This window comes from Crotalus tigris, unplaced genomic scaffold, assembly GCF_016545835.1.
Source record: "Crotalus tigris isolate CLP2741 ecotype Arizona unplaced genomic scaffold, ASM1654583v1 scf7180000023830.6690815, whole genome shotgun sequence".
NCBI lineage: Eukaryota > Metazoa > Chordata > Lepidosauria > Squamata > Viperidae > Crotalus > Crotalus tigris.
Genome location: NW_024100214.1, coordinates 3,063,172 through 3,078,088, shown reverse-complemented (window position 1 = coordinate 3,078,088; position 14,917 = coordinate 3,063,172). Strand labels below are relative to the sequence as shown.

Sequence of the window (14,917 nt, the reverse complement as noted above, 5' to 3'; positions counted from 1 at the left end):
ATAAACTGAAATAGCTTAAGAAGGGAAGCATGATTTTCTAGGTGGGAAGCACTGATCTAGAAGAAAGATTATCTTCACGTCTCAATAGTACATGAATCATATTGAATTACTAAGTCAAACTGTCTGAAGAACTACAAGTAGCCCTCAATTTACAAGCATTCATTTAGTGATCGTTCGAAATTTAAAGCAGCACTGAAAAAAAGTGACTTATTATCATTTTTCACCTTACAACCTTTGCAGCATCCCCCATGGTCACGTGATCAGAATCTGGGCACTTGGCAACTGGCATGTATTCATGACAGTTGCACAGACCCAGGGTCATGTAATCACTATTTGTAGCGTCCCCAAGGGGGGGGGGGAAGCTGGAGTCACTTAGCAACCACATGATTTACTTAAGTGCAATGACTCATTTAACCACTGTGCAAAAAAGACCATAAAATGGGGCACAATTCATTTAATGACCATCTTGGTTAGCAATGGAAATTTTGAACTCAATTGTAGTTGGAAGTCAAGGGCTACCTGTAATTGTTCATTGGTCAGATTATGTGATGTGAGGCTCCTTCCTAACATATTCCTGTATCAACAAATACAAATATAATTTCTTCTACGTTGATAATACTTTTTCCTCCAACCCCCCAGCCCTTAGATGAACACTTTAAAAAGCATAAAAATCACATAGCCCTCTTGATTCAAAATTAGCATTTGACTGATGAGATTTTTCTTCCCGTACCAGATTTAGTTTAGTATCCCAACAACTTATACTTGGAGTTCATGGAATTCTGAGAAGATTCCATGAGGGAGCAGAAACTAGGAAAAAATAAGAAAAGAACTTTAAAAGTCGTCCCTTTTGTGTGTTGTTGGTTGTTGCTCAAAAGAAACAGAAACCATTTACCTTCACACAGATCAATGGTGCTAAAAGCATTATTAGTCGTGCAAGGGGAGAGAATGAACTGAACTAAAAGTTGTGAGAAATCCTCATTCTTTGGTATTGTAGCTGTTGAGGTCTCGGTTGCTCTGTTCCTTGTTCTTTTGAAAAAACTGCATAGGCACAAATTAAAGACAATCTTCAACTTTAAGATTACTGAGTTGTCAAATGAAGCAGCAATCCTGTTTGGCTTTTCCATTCGTTTCCTTTCTTGTCAACCCTTTCTTTGAACTCTGCTTCCTAAAAATGTCCCAAGATGTCTGTCAAAACACAGTGTGTTATCATTGGTTTATTATTTTTTTCCTGACGTGTTTCCTTGTTTTTGTTTGTTTGTTTTTTTTAAATTATTATTCATTTTTTCTTTTATTTTCCCCCCCTTAAACGGAACAGTTTGTTGCAGAAGAAATAGGTGCAGAAAAAGTTTCTTTGGTTTCGATTAAGTAGTACATAAAAGAGTCTCAAGTGTCTTTAAAGGATCGTTACAGCATTTGGCTTGCTAGCGAACACTCAAGTGGTGTTCGAAGGAAAGGGGCTATTCACTGGTAAATGTGCACATTGCGTTGACCAGAGGAACTCTGATGAGGACAATAGTGTTTATGCATCGGTAGGTGAGCATGGTACCCTAGTGCGATTGAAAATTAGCATTGCTACTTCACTTGAGAAACTAATCTCTTTCAGCTCCCTGGGAAGGTGAGCTGAAAGAGCCATAGTTTGACCAACATTGTTGGCTAATGTATGCAAGAACTGACAAAATCGACAATGACAACAAAATGGTAATGAGATTAGGATATAGACATTATGATGGTCTTTGGTTTGCAGTATCCTGCATCTTTGGTGTGTTGCATTTCTCTGACATGAAGTGATAAATGAAGATGGTTTTTTGTCCATGGAACAGGCTTGGACCACACTTTTCAAAGAAGTGCGCCAATGGTGAGTGACAGTTGAAGGCATTTGCTTCTTTTTCCTGCTGAAACATCAACTAATTGAAATATAAAAATTATTTGGCAAAAAAAGAGGATATCCTTTATTTGGATAATAATGGTGTGGTGAAATTAATGGTTTGGTTTTATTTATTTTTATTTTTTAAAAAAACATAGATCTTTGTTGCATTTGCTCTTTGTGTGGTAGCATCTAAACGGGCTTCCTGAGTGTGAGTCTGCACTATGTACACATAGAAATTGTGAAAAACCTGCAAAAGTGTGCTTGAAACCAACATGTTCACTAACAACCCCCTCCCAACTCCGAGCACGTCCTAGAAGAACAGGCAAAGAACCCACAGCTGTTTACATCTATTGCTTTTGTGCTTGATAATTTGGCTTCAGGGAACCAAATCTTACTGAAGCTTGATCCTTATCCATAAACACCTTTTTTTTTTTAAGAAAAAAGCCCAAAAGGCTAAGTTGGATAATACTGAAAAGTATTCAGCATAACATTGCCTGAGTCTTTAAATTACAACCCAGTGTTCTTAGGTCTAGTTAACATTTGTGCTCAGTATTTGCTTATTTCTGTGTTTGTTTGCTTTGGTATACGAGTGTGGAGAATCTAAGCTTTTAGAAAATGGATGGAGTCAGCTAGGTTTGAACCTTCTGTAGTGAGCAATATGTTCAGTTAGGTGCCATTTTGTTGGCTGCTCCCTGTGGCCCCAAAAGTAATGAACTTTGCTTGGCTCTATCACACCATCTGTGAGTTAATCTAAGGCAGGGATATCCAACCTTGGCAACTTTAAGACTTGTGGACTTCAACTCGAAGAATTCCTCAGCCAGCCATGTTGGTTGGGGAATTCTGGGAATTGAAGTCCACGACTCTGCAAGTTGCCAAGGTTGGGTACCCCTGATCTAAGGCATGAGAGAGCACCTTCTGTTTCTGGCATGTTTAGCCTGCCTTGAATATACTTTTGACCTGCACGAGAAAGAAAAGACAGATAGAGAGAACCCCCAAAGCCTAATTCTCATCTGAATTAAATTAAACTGAATGCCCTGTGTTGCCAAGTAGTATTACGGTTTAGGAGAATTGTGCTTTCAAATCACCAGTGAAGGGCCCCATTAAGAATCCATTCCTTTTAAATAGATATTAGTTGAGTTGTGCCCAATTCAGATTCGGTTCTTTGATCATGCTTTGGTACAAGTGCTGGAGGTTGCCGAGGATCCCCCGGTGCTCAGATCATCCTGCCATTTCTCAAGACTCCGCCTCCTAGCATTCATGAAGAAGTTACTGACCGTAGTAAGTTCCAAGCCCAGCTGTTGTGAAATGGTGATCTGCATTTCTTTCGATGGACGTTTGTTCTCTTTGAAAATGGCAAAAAGTGTTCTGCGTTGGAGATCAGTGAAAACCAGACGAGATTTCTTCTGGGAGTTGTTTCTATCTTTGTTTGGTTCTTGCTCTTTGCGTTTGCATGCTTGGGGAAGGAAAGAGGAGAGAAAAGAAGAAGAAAAGAATCAGTGCGTGTATAGGAACCAAGCCATAGAGCAGATGATACACGGAAAATACCAAGGAAACTAGAGACTAGGTAAAACCTGTTATGGTAACTAGGCTTTGCAAATTGCAGAATCATTAGAGTCCCTTCTGATTGAAATGATTAATAATACAGACTGTGGACATCGATTGCAATATGTAAATATATTTCGGTTAATACCAAATATGTGGTTACAGATAGTCCTGTAGGACAGTGGTTCTCAACCTTTTCTTCAACAACAGTGGTCCTCAATCTTTAAATATCTTTTGTGGCCACAGACCCCCAGGACTTAACCCAAGATTTAAATCTTTAAACATTTCTTCAAGCCTTCATGGATCCCCTGTGACGACATCATGCCTCCCCCCAGGGTCCATGACCACAGATTGAGAACTACTGCTGTAGGAGATGAGCAGGCTGAGGCTGAGGTTAAATGCATCATCAGTTTAGAGTGGTTGCATTCCAAGTCTGCACCCCACCCTGTGAATTCTGTTCATCTTATCTAACATCAATTTGGCTTGACTGCTAGTTGATCAGATTCTTGTGTAGAGGTAGCAAGAAATAAACTTTTAGTGCTTTGAATCTGACTCATACTCCTGATTACTCGTATCTGACAAGTCTTCAACTTACAATCAATCGTTAGGGTTAATCCTCGCACTTACGAACACTGCATATTCCTCACAGTCACATGATCATAATTTGGGGTTGGCAACTGGCATGTATTTATGATGGTTGCAAAGTCCTAGGTTCATGAGATCATCATTTGCAACCTTCCTAGCCAACTTCTGACAAATATAGGCAATTGGGGAAGCCAGATTTAATTAACAACCACATGATTCACTTAACAAATGCAGTTATCAACTTAACAACTATAGCAAAAGGGGTCATAAAATTGGATGTGACTCACTTGCCTTGTTTAGTAATAAAAATTCTGGACCCAGTTGTGGTTGTAAATTGAGGACTCCCTGTAACATGCAGGAAGTACCATCCAGGTAAACTAGATAGCAACATGGGATTGTACAATCTGTACACGTAGGCTCAGGATGAACAACTGTGTCTCTTTGCTATAGCCACCCCACACTCACTAATTTTAGGAATGTATTATTTCCCCTCCTGGAAGTCTTCTCCACACTGTGTTGTCCTGAAGGAGGTGGCAGGTACTTTGAATTCCTATAGGCATTTTCTGGGTCAGGGGTCCCCAACCCACAGCCTGTAGCCTACTATCGGGCCATGGTCCTTTTGGAACCAGGCTGCACAAGCAGCAAGTGAGTGTGCATGCGTGCCACAGCTCGACTTGCATGAGCGGCGGGCACTTGCACTCGCGTGCGAAACCCATTTCCTGCTGCTCACACAGAACCATCCCCTCTCCTCCCCCATCAGTCTGCCAAGCTGGAAAATTTGGGGACTGCTGTCCTGGGTGGCATACATAATATCAGCCTAGCTGCTCACTTTTTATAGAGTTAGTAGTACCATACAGTACATAAAAAATAGGAATTTCATATACATATAATCTTGTTTGATAATACAAAGAGAAATAGAGAGGTACAAGAAGTACAAGAAGAAACTGAGACAGAATTGGAGATGATTAATTTCCTTCTTTTTTTGCCAGTCATGCACACTTGGCCTATTGCCCTAAATTAATTTATAGTGCAATCCTGTGCACATTGACACAAAATAATTGGCATTGAGTTTGGTAGGGATTTGCTTCTCAGTAAGCACGCAAAGGTTAAGTTTGTTCTCTTAAAACTGTTGCTGGCCAGCAACATGATGAAATAGACCTGATTCAATTGTTAAATGATGTAAAAGCTAAAGCTAAAGCAGTCCCTGCGAAATTTATTTGGCTAGTCATAGCTGACTTTTGGGGGATGGTGCTCATCTCTGTTTCTTTGAGCCATTGAACTAGTACTGTCTGAAGACGTTTCCTTAGTCATGTGGCCAACATGATATCATGCCACAGTGCAAAGCCTACAGTGAAACATGGAATGCTGTTCCCTTTCCACTGAAATGGAACCTATTTATCTACTTGTATTTACATGCTCTTGAACTGCTAGGTTGACAGGAATTGGGACAAGTGACGTGAGCACACCCTGTTACGCAGTGCTAGGATTCAAACTTCTGGAATATAGACCTTCTCCAGCATCCTTTCAGCCACTGAGCCTCCTGTTAAATGATGTATTTACTCAGGGCTTTTTTTGTCATAGAACGCCCAGAATGGAGTTCTGGCACCTTTTTTGGATGGAACCTTGTAGGGTAGGCAAGGCGGGTTGTATGACGTGTGTGAGTTCCGGCACCTTTTTTTTTTTTAAGAAAAAAAGCACTGTATTTACAATAATGGGACAAACTTCCTTCCTTCTCCTAGTATCTACATTGGTCAGGAATATTATAAATTATGGCCAACACATATAAAGTTGAGGAAAGGTGTTCACACATCTTCTGTCCATATCCATATAATTGAGGAAGGGCAGCATAATATATTGGATACAATAACTTTTTGAAACTGAAGTGATAGTGCACTATATAAGTACTAAAATGGTCCCCATGAACATAAATTATCAGCCATATGCCTGTGTACATTACAAGAATAAGCACATAATGTACAGGAAAAGAAACTTAAAATAGACCTTTGCAAATTTAGATAGAAAGTACCATCACTTCAAATATTGTTTAGTCATCAGTCTGCATCCAGATTTTTTTTTTATCCCATGAGCATAAACATTCTGCTTTAGTGAAGGTGGGGGGGGGGGAGAAGTTATTTTTACCAATTTATCCTTTATCTGCAACTGCCAACATTGTCTTTCCCATTAAATCCAATTAAATGATTTGAATTGTCCAACAATGAGCTGAGATTTCTGAATAGAAGTTGATGAATTGAATTGAGTTGGATACTTTATTTGGCTAAGTTTGAATAGACACACAAGGATGTCAGTTAGACTTACTTTTAACTTCTCTTTCTATCTGGGAAATGCTATGCATGACATAAATGAACAATCATTTGGTATCTCATTACATCAACTAAACATGTTCGGTATCATAAACTAGTTATGATACTTCACTTTACCAGTAAGAGAAATGCACAGGTCGAGCAGCAACAAGCAAAATGTATCAGTCAATAATATGAAATTTGTAAGGATGGACCATATGAAAAGATGGACCATGTTCCCCATCAGACCCATATTTGATGCTGACATCACCACAAATCTAGAGAAGCCCTTTTGCCAAAGTGGAGGCTTGTTTAATGCCTTCTAAAAAATTCAAAGGGCTCTGAAATGCACTGAAAACAGTTATTTCAATTTAGCAGCTCAGACTTTCCACTAATATTTTATATCTACTTCTGTGAACTCAAGCATGCTTTGTCCCTTGTTCTTTCTGCTGTAGGATACTGAATAAAGGCCTCATTCACATATTCAATTAATGTACAAAGTTGGAGACAAAATGGAGCTATAGTAATATAATTCTCCCTCCTGTTCCCTTTGTTCTCAGCATCCAAAGCCTGGGCCAAATGCACATTTACAAACCTGAGATCCCCTGGATTGTAATCAAGAAGTCTAGTATGGAGCATCAGCCTTTTACAACCTGGTAACCTGCACCCAATTAAAAAAAAAATAGCCCTGAAAATTCAGGAAATAGCTCGATCTGAGATGTGGTTTGGACTGAACCAAGTTGCTTATCAGAATGTAGTTCTACCAACAGACTCAGAATTCCTTGGTCCTAGCTGTATGATGAATCTTGAAAATCTTTGCTTGATGACCTCAAGTCTTCCTTGAAATTAAAATTCAATTCACAGGTTGGATACAATCCTTAGGCAGCATCTGAACATTGTTTCTCTAGTGCTATTCAAGAAAAGTTCCAAAAAAATCTGTGAAGCCTAAGATTCATATAATTGTCCACAGTCTAGAAAGCTACAAGGCTTATGAACTTCCATGGTTGGCTATAGAATTTTAAGGGCAATATTTTAAGGGGAATATATTATATTGGTTGGATATCTGTATATTTTATCTTATTGTAAGTTGCTTGGGGTCTTTTCAAACTGTGAGATGGGTGGCAACTAAAGTTGATGATAATAATAGGTACTTGGGTGCAATCCCAAAACAATCGGAGCACCAATTGAACACCATCGGCTTTGACAAAAACACCATCAGTCAATTGCAAAAGGCAGCTTTACTCAGGACAGCTTACATCCCGCAGTGATACTTTTAACACCATCAAACATCCACATCTACCTGTCTCAAGTCCTTGGGAAGGATAGGTGGACAAACATGCCAAAACCAGCCTAAACATATAGTTGATTATGCAACAAACGCTAATAATTACATCCTTCCAATTCATTGCTTTTGCAACTTTCTTTATACCAGCTTTTCTCAGCTTTGGCAACTTTAAGTTGTGTGGACTTCCAACTATCAGAAATTTCCAGCTGCTAGCCCCAGTTGAAGTCTTCACATTTTAAAACTGAGAAACATTGCCTTATACAGACAACTATATGGCCATTCTTAGACACAACAGCCCCCATCGTGATCTATTTATTTCCAATTGCTAGAACATTGCATGAATAAATTTGGAGGAGCAAGGCCAATGCTACCATTCTAGTAAGGCTAGCAGGGAATCCCATAACAAGAATTTAAGTATCATTTTTTGAAATTCACATTACTCCAAAATTTGTGGTGCACTCAAATAGAGACAATAGTTTACAAAAATATCCTACTCTTGCAAAATGTTATCTACTGCTCCAAGGCACACATGAAAATGCAATTATGAGAAATGCATTTAAGAATGGAAAGAAATTTTCCATTTTCCACTTTTTTTAAAGCATTGCATCAGTGCATCATTCCAAATAATATTCAGTAGAAATGAACAAGATACAAGTAGTCTTCAACTTACAACAGTTCATTTAGCAACCGTTCGAAGTTACAATGGCACTAAAAAAAACTGACTTATGAGAGAATTTTTGGAGTACAACCGTGAAAAGAGAAAGGCATAATATTTTCAGGCTGAGGACTGCAACTGCCTTTAGATGGAGGTAAATGAAGTCAAGATAAAGAAGTGGATGGAGTCAAGGTGAAAATTAATTTGTTTTGAATTAATTTAAATGAAATTGGGTTAATAAAAGTATTGTTGATATGATTGCACTTTGGGTAATTAATAACGTTGCCCTTTTTATCATTTTGCATTTATAACATGCTTATAACTGAACGTGGTTCATACTTCTTCATAATTTTGGCATTTCATTCCAGCAGCAGTGTGTGAATGCTGGCTGAATGTGGTGTTTATCTGCCATCAATGAGTGGTGTCAGAAGGGGAAGGAATTTTCTGGCCTTATTCATTTATTATTTAACATTTATTTATTATTTATCAAATCCCCTGCTTTTCTCCTTCTGAAAGCAGAGTTGCTCAAAACTGCTTACAAAATATAAAAAGCACAAAATCTAACCTAACAGCCTAAGATCCAATCAATAAAATTAAGCAAAAGCCCTAATCTGCTCAAAGACAAATGGTTTCAAGTGTGGATGGAACACAGATTAAGGTGACCTTCAGATGAATGCTCCATATGTGGAATAGCATCAAAAGGTGGCCTCTCTGGAGGCATTTGTCCTGCAAAGAGGAATGTTACTTTCAGCTTAATGGAGGTGAAGGTTCTCTGAAGGACTTGTTTCTTCAAGCTCCAACTCAATGGTCCCTGAATTACAGCCATTCATTTAGTGACTGTTCAGAGTTACAATGGCACTGAAAAAAGTGACTTATGACCGGTTTTTATACTTAAAACTGTTGCAGCATCCCAATGCTCACGTGATCAAAATTCAAGTGCTTGCAACTGGTTCATATTTACGACGGCTGCAGTGTCCTGGGGTCATGTGATCCCCTTTTGCAACCTTTTGACAAGCAAAATCAATGGGAAAGGTAGATTCACTTAATAGCCAACTTAACAGCTGCAGTGATTCAATTAAGGACTGTGGCAAGAAAGGTCATAACACGTGGCAAAACTCACTTAACAACTGTCTTACTTAGCAAGGTACATTTTGAGCTCACTTGTGGTCATAAGTCAAGGAATATCTGTAGTTGATTCTGCACCTTGTTTGACTTAAAATTCCCGCAGCTGCATTTTGCACGGAGGACAGTTTCAGAAGCAGTTCAGCCTTTTGTCAGTTGGTATTCAATGCACAGACTAGAATTTGTTGGTGTCGGCTGCCTTGTGATTCATTACATTATTCCTTATGGGAAAGATTTGTTTGGTACTCATTGTTTTTGGTACTCATCGCACCTTCTGGAACCAATTAACGATGAGTACCAAAGTACCTTTATAATCCCAAGATTAAGAACAAGTTCTATTCCCAAGAGTCCTTAAATCAAATTTGTATATACTGTAAGCCTGAACAGCATTATTGAATAATATTGTATAAGTAGTATTGTGGAATGAACTTGAACCATAGTGTATTTAACTTGAATTATTGTGCACAGGTAGTCCTCAATTTATGACCATGATTGGGACCAGAATTTCTGTTGCTAAGTAAAATGGTTGTTAAGTTGGAAGCTGGCTGGCAAGGTTGCAAATAGTGATTATGGAACCCTGGGATGTTGCAGCTGTCAAAAACACACGCCAGTTATCAAGCACGTAAATTTTTAACCTTGTGGCCATGTTGCAACTTGGAGCAAGTCACTAAGCAAATGGTTGCAAGTTGAGGATTACCAGTATTTAACCTGAATTCTGAGAAATGACCATTTGCTTTTATTTATTGTTACTTTTCCGCTTCAGATTGAGAGGTAGCATTTAGATAGGCCAGGTGCTGGGAAAGACTCCACTTTGTTCCAGGAAATGCCTCCGCCTCTTATCCAGGGGGTCTGAGGGATTATTACAGGTTTAATCAGGTTATATGAAATTCCCCATTTCCCCCTCCCTGCTGGCTTCATTCGTCTTGCTTTCAGTTAGGTTATTTATTCATGATGCTTATCTCCAATACAGTTCCTTCAGAAGCCAAGAGAAGTTATGGAATATGATCAGGAGCTCTTACCTATTCACAGTAGTTCCTAAAAGGGTTTTGGGGAGTTTATTTTATCACATAACTAATTCATGGCCTGAGGCATCCTGCATTTTATACTTATCAGTTGCTAATAATAAATAATGCAACAGCCACATGCTTTTCAGTGCAATTCGGTAAATACTTTCCTTTAGCTGTTAAGTTTACCCTGGAATCACTGTGCTCTGATTCCATTGCCCTTCCCCCCCACCTCACCCCCCCCCCACCCCGGTGCCACAGATATGTGAGACACTAAAAGGGAAAAAGAGAAAGCATTTGTCTATGGTGAGATGTTTTATGATGGAGGAAGTGCAGAAGAATTTGTGCTGAGGGCACGGCATCTAATATTCTGAGTCACTTTTCTGTCACTAGCCGGCTCTTAGTCATGAATTAAGACTGAGCAGCTCATTCCATTATTTGGAAGTGGGATTTTTTTTTTTATTATTCTTGATGGCAAAAATGAATGTTGTCGTCATCATTATCATCTTCACCATCATCATAATCCTCGTCCTCATTATCTCTGAGGTCCTGGGGTGCAGGGAAGTGCATGACTTTTTTTTAAAAAAAGAGAGAAAAAATGACATTCTTATTTCTAAAATACATATACGCACTCCTTGTGGTATGACCACAATTGGGCCCCAAACACCTGTTGCTAAGCAAGGCAGTTGTGAAGTGAGTAGTGCTGCATTTTACGCCCTTTTTGGCCACAGTTGCTAAGAGAATCATGTGGTCGTTAAGCAAATCTGGCTTCCCCATTGATTTGGCTCGTCAGCAGATTGCAATCACATGACCCCAGGACACTGTGACCATCATAAAAATGAACCAGTTGCCAAGCGCCTAAATTTTGATCATGTGACCATGGGGATGCTGCAACAGCGTAAGCGTGAAAACCAATCATAACTGACTTCTTTCAGTGCTATTATAACTTCAAATGGACACTAAACAAATGCTTGTAAGTCAAGAATTCCCTGTACAATTGCTATAAATCTGCAAATTGCCTAAATCCTGGTAGTGTGAAGGAAGTATTTGAAAGACTGCAAAAAGGGACTTGAGGGCACCAAGTTGGCTTCCTATGATTTTAGACTTGTCAAACTTGGGATGAGAACTCATGGCTACAGGCAAGCAAAAGGAATCGTGAATATAAGTTTCACACATACTTGTAGGTGTGATATTTGTATACTGAACTCAGTCAGTGGGACTAAAGGGAGTTGAGGTCCCAAGAAACTGGAAGACATCAAGTTGCCTATCCCTTATTGGTTGGATGACCGTTTTCAAAGATGATAGTGAACACTTTCAGCTTTGCTCCTTGACATCTTTGCCATAAAATTCCAGTCTACCCCATTGCCTGGTGAACATCCTCAGGAAACTGTTAAAGGATGGAATGTAATAATTGTAACCCAAAACTGTGCCTATCATTCTCTTCAGATCTAAAGGAGGGTGGGAACAAGAGACTCTGAATAACGCTGCAGTGGATGTGGGCTAGCAAACTCAACTCTGGGCTGAGTCTCTTTGGTTCAGAATAGACCCCATATTTATTTATTTACTACAGTATTCATAGCCTACCCAATCTTAATGGATGTTGGACAGGATACAAGAAGTCCTAAAATTTCATTAAATATTTATAATAATAGAAATCAACAATAAAGAAACCTTGTACATCAAAGATGCCATAAGGACTAAATACCTTAATATGGAATATTATTTAGAGAATAAAGGAACTCAAGCTCTGAGCCAAATATCCTCATATTTCTGAGTTTATGACAGGTCCTAAATGTGCCAATTTTCAAACTCTAATATTGAAGAACCAATATACTTTGAAAGGTAGGTGGTACCAGCTCTAGTTTTGTCACACTATTTATCTTGGGGACAATCATGTCTACATCCATCAAAATTGTCATCTTTAGGGCTGGGAGGACTCTCTTGAACAATTTGGGAGCTACAAGGAAATTGGATAGACATCCCCTTCCTCCAGAAGTAACCAGCCACCCCTTCCTCTGGGCTACAACCCTTTCCAAGTGGCCAATCATCACACAAACCTCTCATATAATAATAATAATAATAATAATAATAATAATAACAACAACAACAACAACAACAACAACAACAATAATAATAATAATAATAATAAAGTTGGAAGGGACCTTGGAGGTCATCTAGTCCAACCCCCTTCTCAGGCAGGAAACCCTATACCATTTTGGACAAATGGCTGTCCAGTCTCTTCTTAAAAACTTCCAGTGTTGGAGCATTCACCGCTTCTGGAGGCAGGTTGTTCCACTGGTTAATTGTTGTAACTGTCAGGAAATTTTTCCTTAGTTCTAGGCTACTTTTCTCCTTGATTAGTTTCCATCCGTTGCTTCTTGTCCTGCCTTCAGGCGCTTTGGAAATATCTCAAACTATAGATTCTCCCTTATTGTCATTGTTTCAAGAGAGTTACAGATAGTAATTAATGACAACAATAATTAAAAACAATCACATAAAATAGCAGAGTTTTCAACTGATGTTCAAGTTCTCAGAGTAAAGTCACTAGCAAAGTGGACCTCCGTTCCTCAACTTATTTCAGTTGAAAAGTAGATTAAAATTTTTTTGCTCTCCGAATCAGGATTTCACAAATCCAAATGTATTTTATTAGTTTGTTTATTGATTTGTTAATATCTCACCTTTGTTATTCTTATAAATAGCTCAAGGCAGCGAACATATCTAATATTCCTTCTTCTTCCTATTTCCCCCATAACAACAACCCTGTGAGGTGGGTTGGGCTGAGAGTGAGTGACTGGTCCAAGGTTACCCAGCCAGCTTTCATGGCTGATGCCGGACTTGAACTCCCAGTCTTCTGGTTTCTTGTATGGTTTTTTTAACATGTAGTAATAGCAATAACACTAGCACTTAGCACTTAACCACATTATTAAATTTCTATCCATCTCTTTGATACAGCAGCAAATCCTAAGATACTTCTCTACAACTATCATATATTTCCTTTCTGAACTTCCAGCGTCTGCTTTGCACTTACTGCAAACCATTTTAATGTTTTTGTACCCCAATGCTACTCTTTGCTAGCTAAACAAACCCAAAGATGCTTGACTTGTGTGGAGAGACAATAGGTGTCTTAACTGAGGGCCACAATAGCTAGTTTTCTGGATAATAGGAAAGAGGAATAGGAAGAATATCTCTTTGAAAATTCTCCTCCAACTGTGATCAACTAATTGCACAATTCATTCCTGAATTGACATGTAACAGCATGAGTGATTAATGAATAACTTTTTAAGTATGAACTGGAAGCTGAGCTCAATTACCATGCTTTAATGAAAGAGGCTCACTGTAGCAGAATGCTAGAAAAATTAACATTTAATGTGCTAAAACTTTTAGCACATGAGTTGATCTGGTGAAATTAATGGACAGCAGGGAAGTTCAGACTTCATAAACCTATCTTTCTGAGGTATTTGGAGCCTCTGTGCTTGCATATTATTTTATTCCACCCCAGTAAAAAATAGTCTCTACATGAAATGGGAGCAACACTGAAGGACAACAAAGACATGGAAGGAAAGTAGAAACAAAGCAATATCGTTCTTTTCATGACATCTTCACATGATATGTCCTTGTTTAGCAACTGTCTCATTTAGTGATTGTTCACAATTAAAACGGTGATGAAAAAAATAATTGCAGGTCTGTAACACAAACGAAAGCTAGTGGTCTAGTGGTTAAGACATCATGTGAGAAACCAGGAGACCACGAGTTCTAATTCAGCCTTAGGCACACAAGCTGACTAGGTGACTTAGGGCCAGTCATTCTCTCTTAGTGCAACCTGTTCACAGGGTTCTTGTTATTGGGGGAAAGAGGAAGAAGGACTAGAAGGTATGTTTTCTGCCTTGACTTATTTATAAAAATAATAAAGATGGGACTAAAATAGATAGATAGATAGATAGACAGACAGACAGACAGACAGATACAATAAGCACAGTTGAGTTTCACTTAGCAACCACTTCCTTAATGACCAAGTTTCCAGTCCCCTGATCACTAAATGAGGACTACCTACCATGTTTCTTTGAAAGTAAGGCCTATCCCGAAAATAATCCCTAGACTGATTTTTGGGGGTGGGCCTAATATATACCTTACCCCCAAAATAAGCCCTAGTTTTGGGGCAAGACATACACCTAAAAATCAAGCTAGGGCGGAGGTGGGGGTGTGGAGCTGCCCCACGTGCCTCACACCTGCTTACCTCGCAGCCAGGCCTCTCCTCGCCAGCCCAGCTCTTCTTCTGAGGCATGTTCTGCATCCAGACCTGCAATTCTCAGTCACAGGCCTCTGCAGCCAAGAACCGATCTATGGATTCGATCTATAGCTCGGTACTTGGCTGCAGAAGCCTCCTGGAAAGGCCTGACTGCGAAATGCAGGCCAGACTGCAGCTGCAGAATGAAGCTGCGACTTTGGCCGCAGAAGAAGTGGATCGGCTGGGTGGGGCTGTCGGTGCCGGAGGTGAGTATAAAAGATATCCCCCCAAAAATAAGACCTGGTGCCTCTTTTGGAGGCAAAAAAAAAAAA

General features: G+C 39.2%; 1 protein-coding gene across 2 annotated transcripts in view; it reads right to left on the bottom strand.

Annotated features, from left to right (window-relative positions):
* Positions 1-257: 257 nt before the first annotated feature.
* ONECUT2 (one cut homeobox 2) overlaps positions 258-14,917 on the bottom strand; it is a 60,502-nt gene continuing 45,842 nt past the window's right edge. The window contains exons 2-3 of one of the 2 annotated variants that reach the window (XR_005554051.1): positions 893-3,320; positions 258-807 (exon numbers count right to left, since the gene is read on the bottom strand). Coding sequence is in view for 1 of the 2 variants with exons in the window: in XM_039321962.1 (XP_039177896.1) it covers positions 3,034-3,320 (287 nt within the window). In the remaining variant the exon portion in view is untranslated. Of the gene's footprint in view, positions 3,321-14,917 lie in introns of both variants that reach the window. The other variant, XM_039321962.1, reaches the window with a different exon arrangement.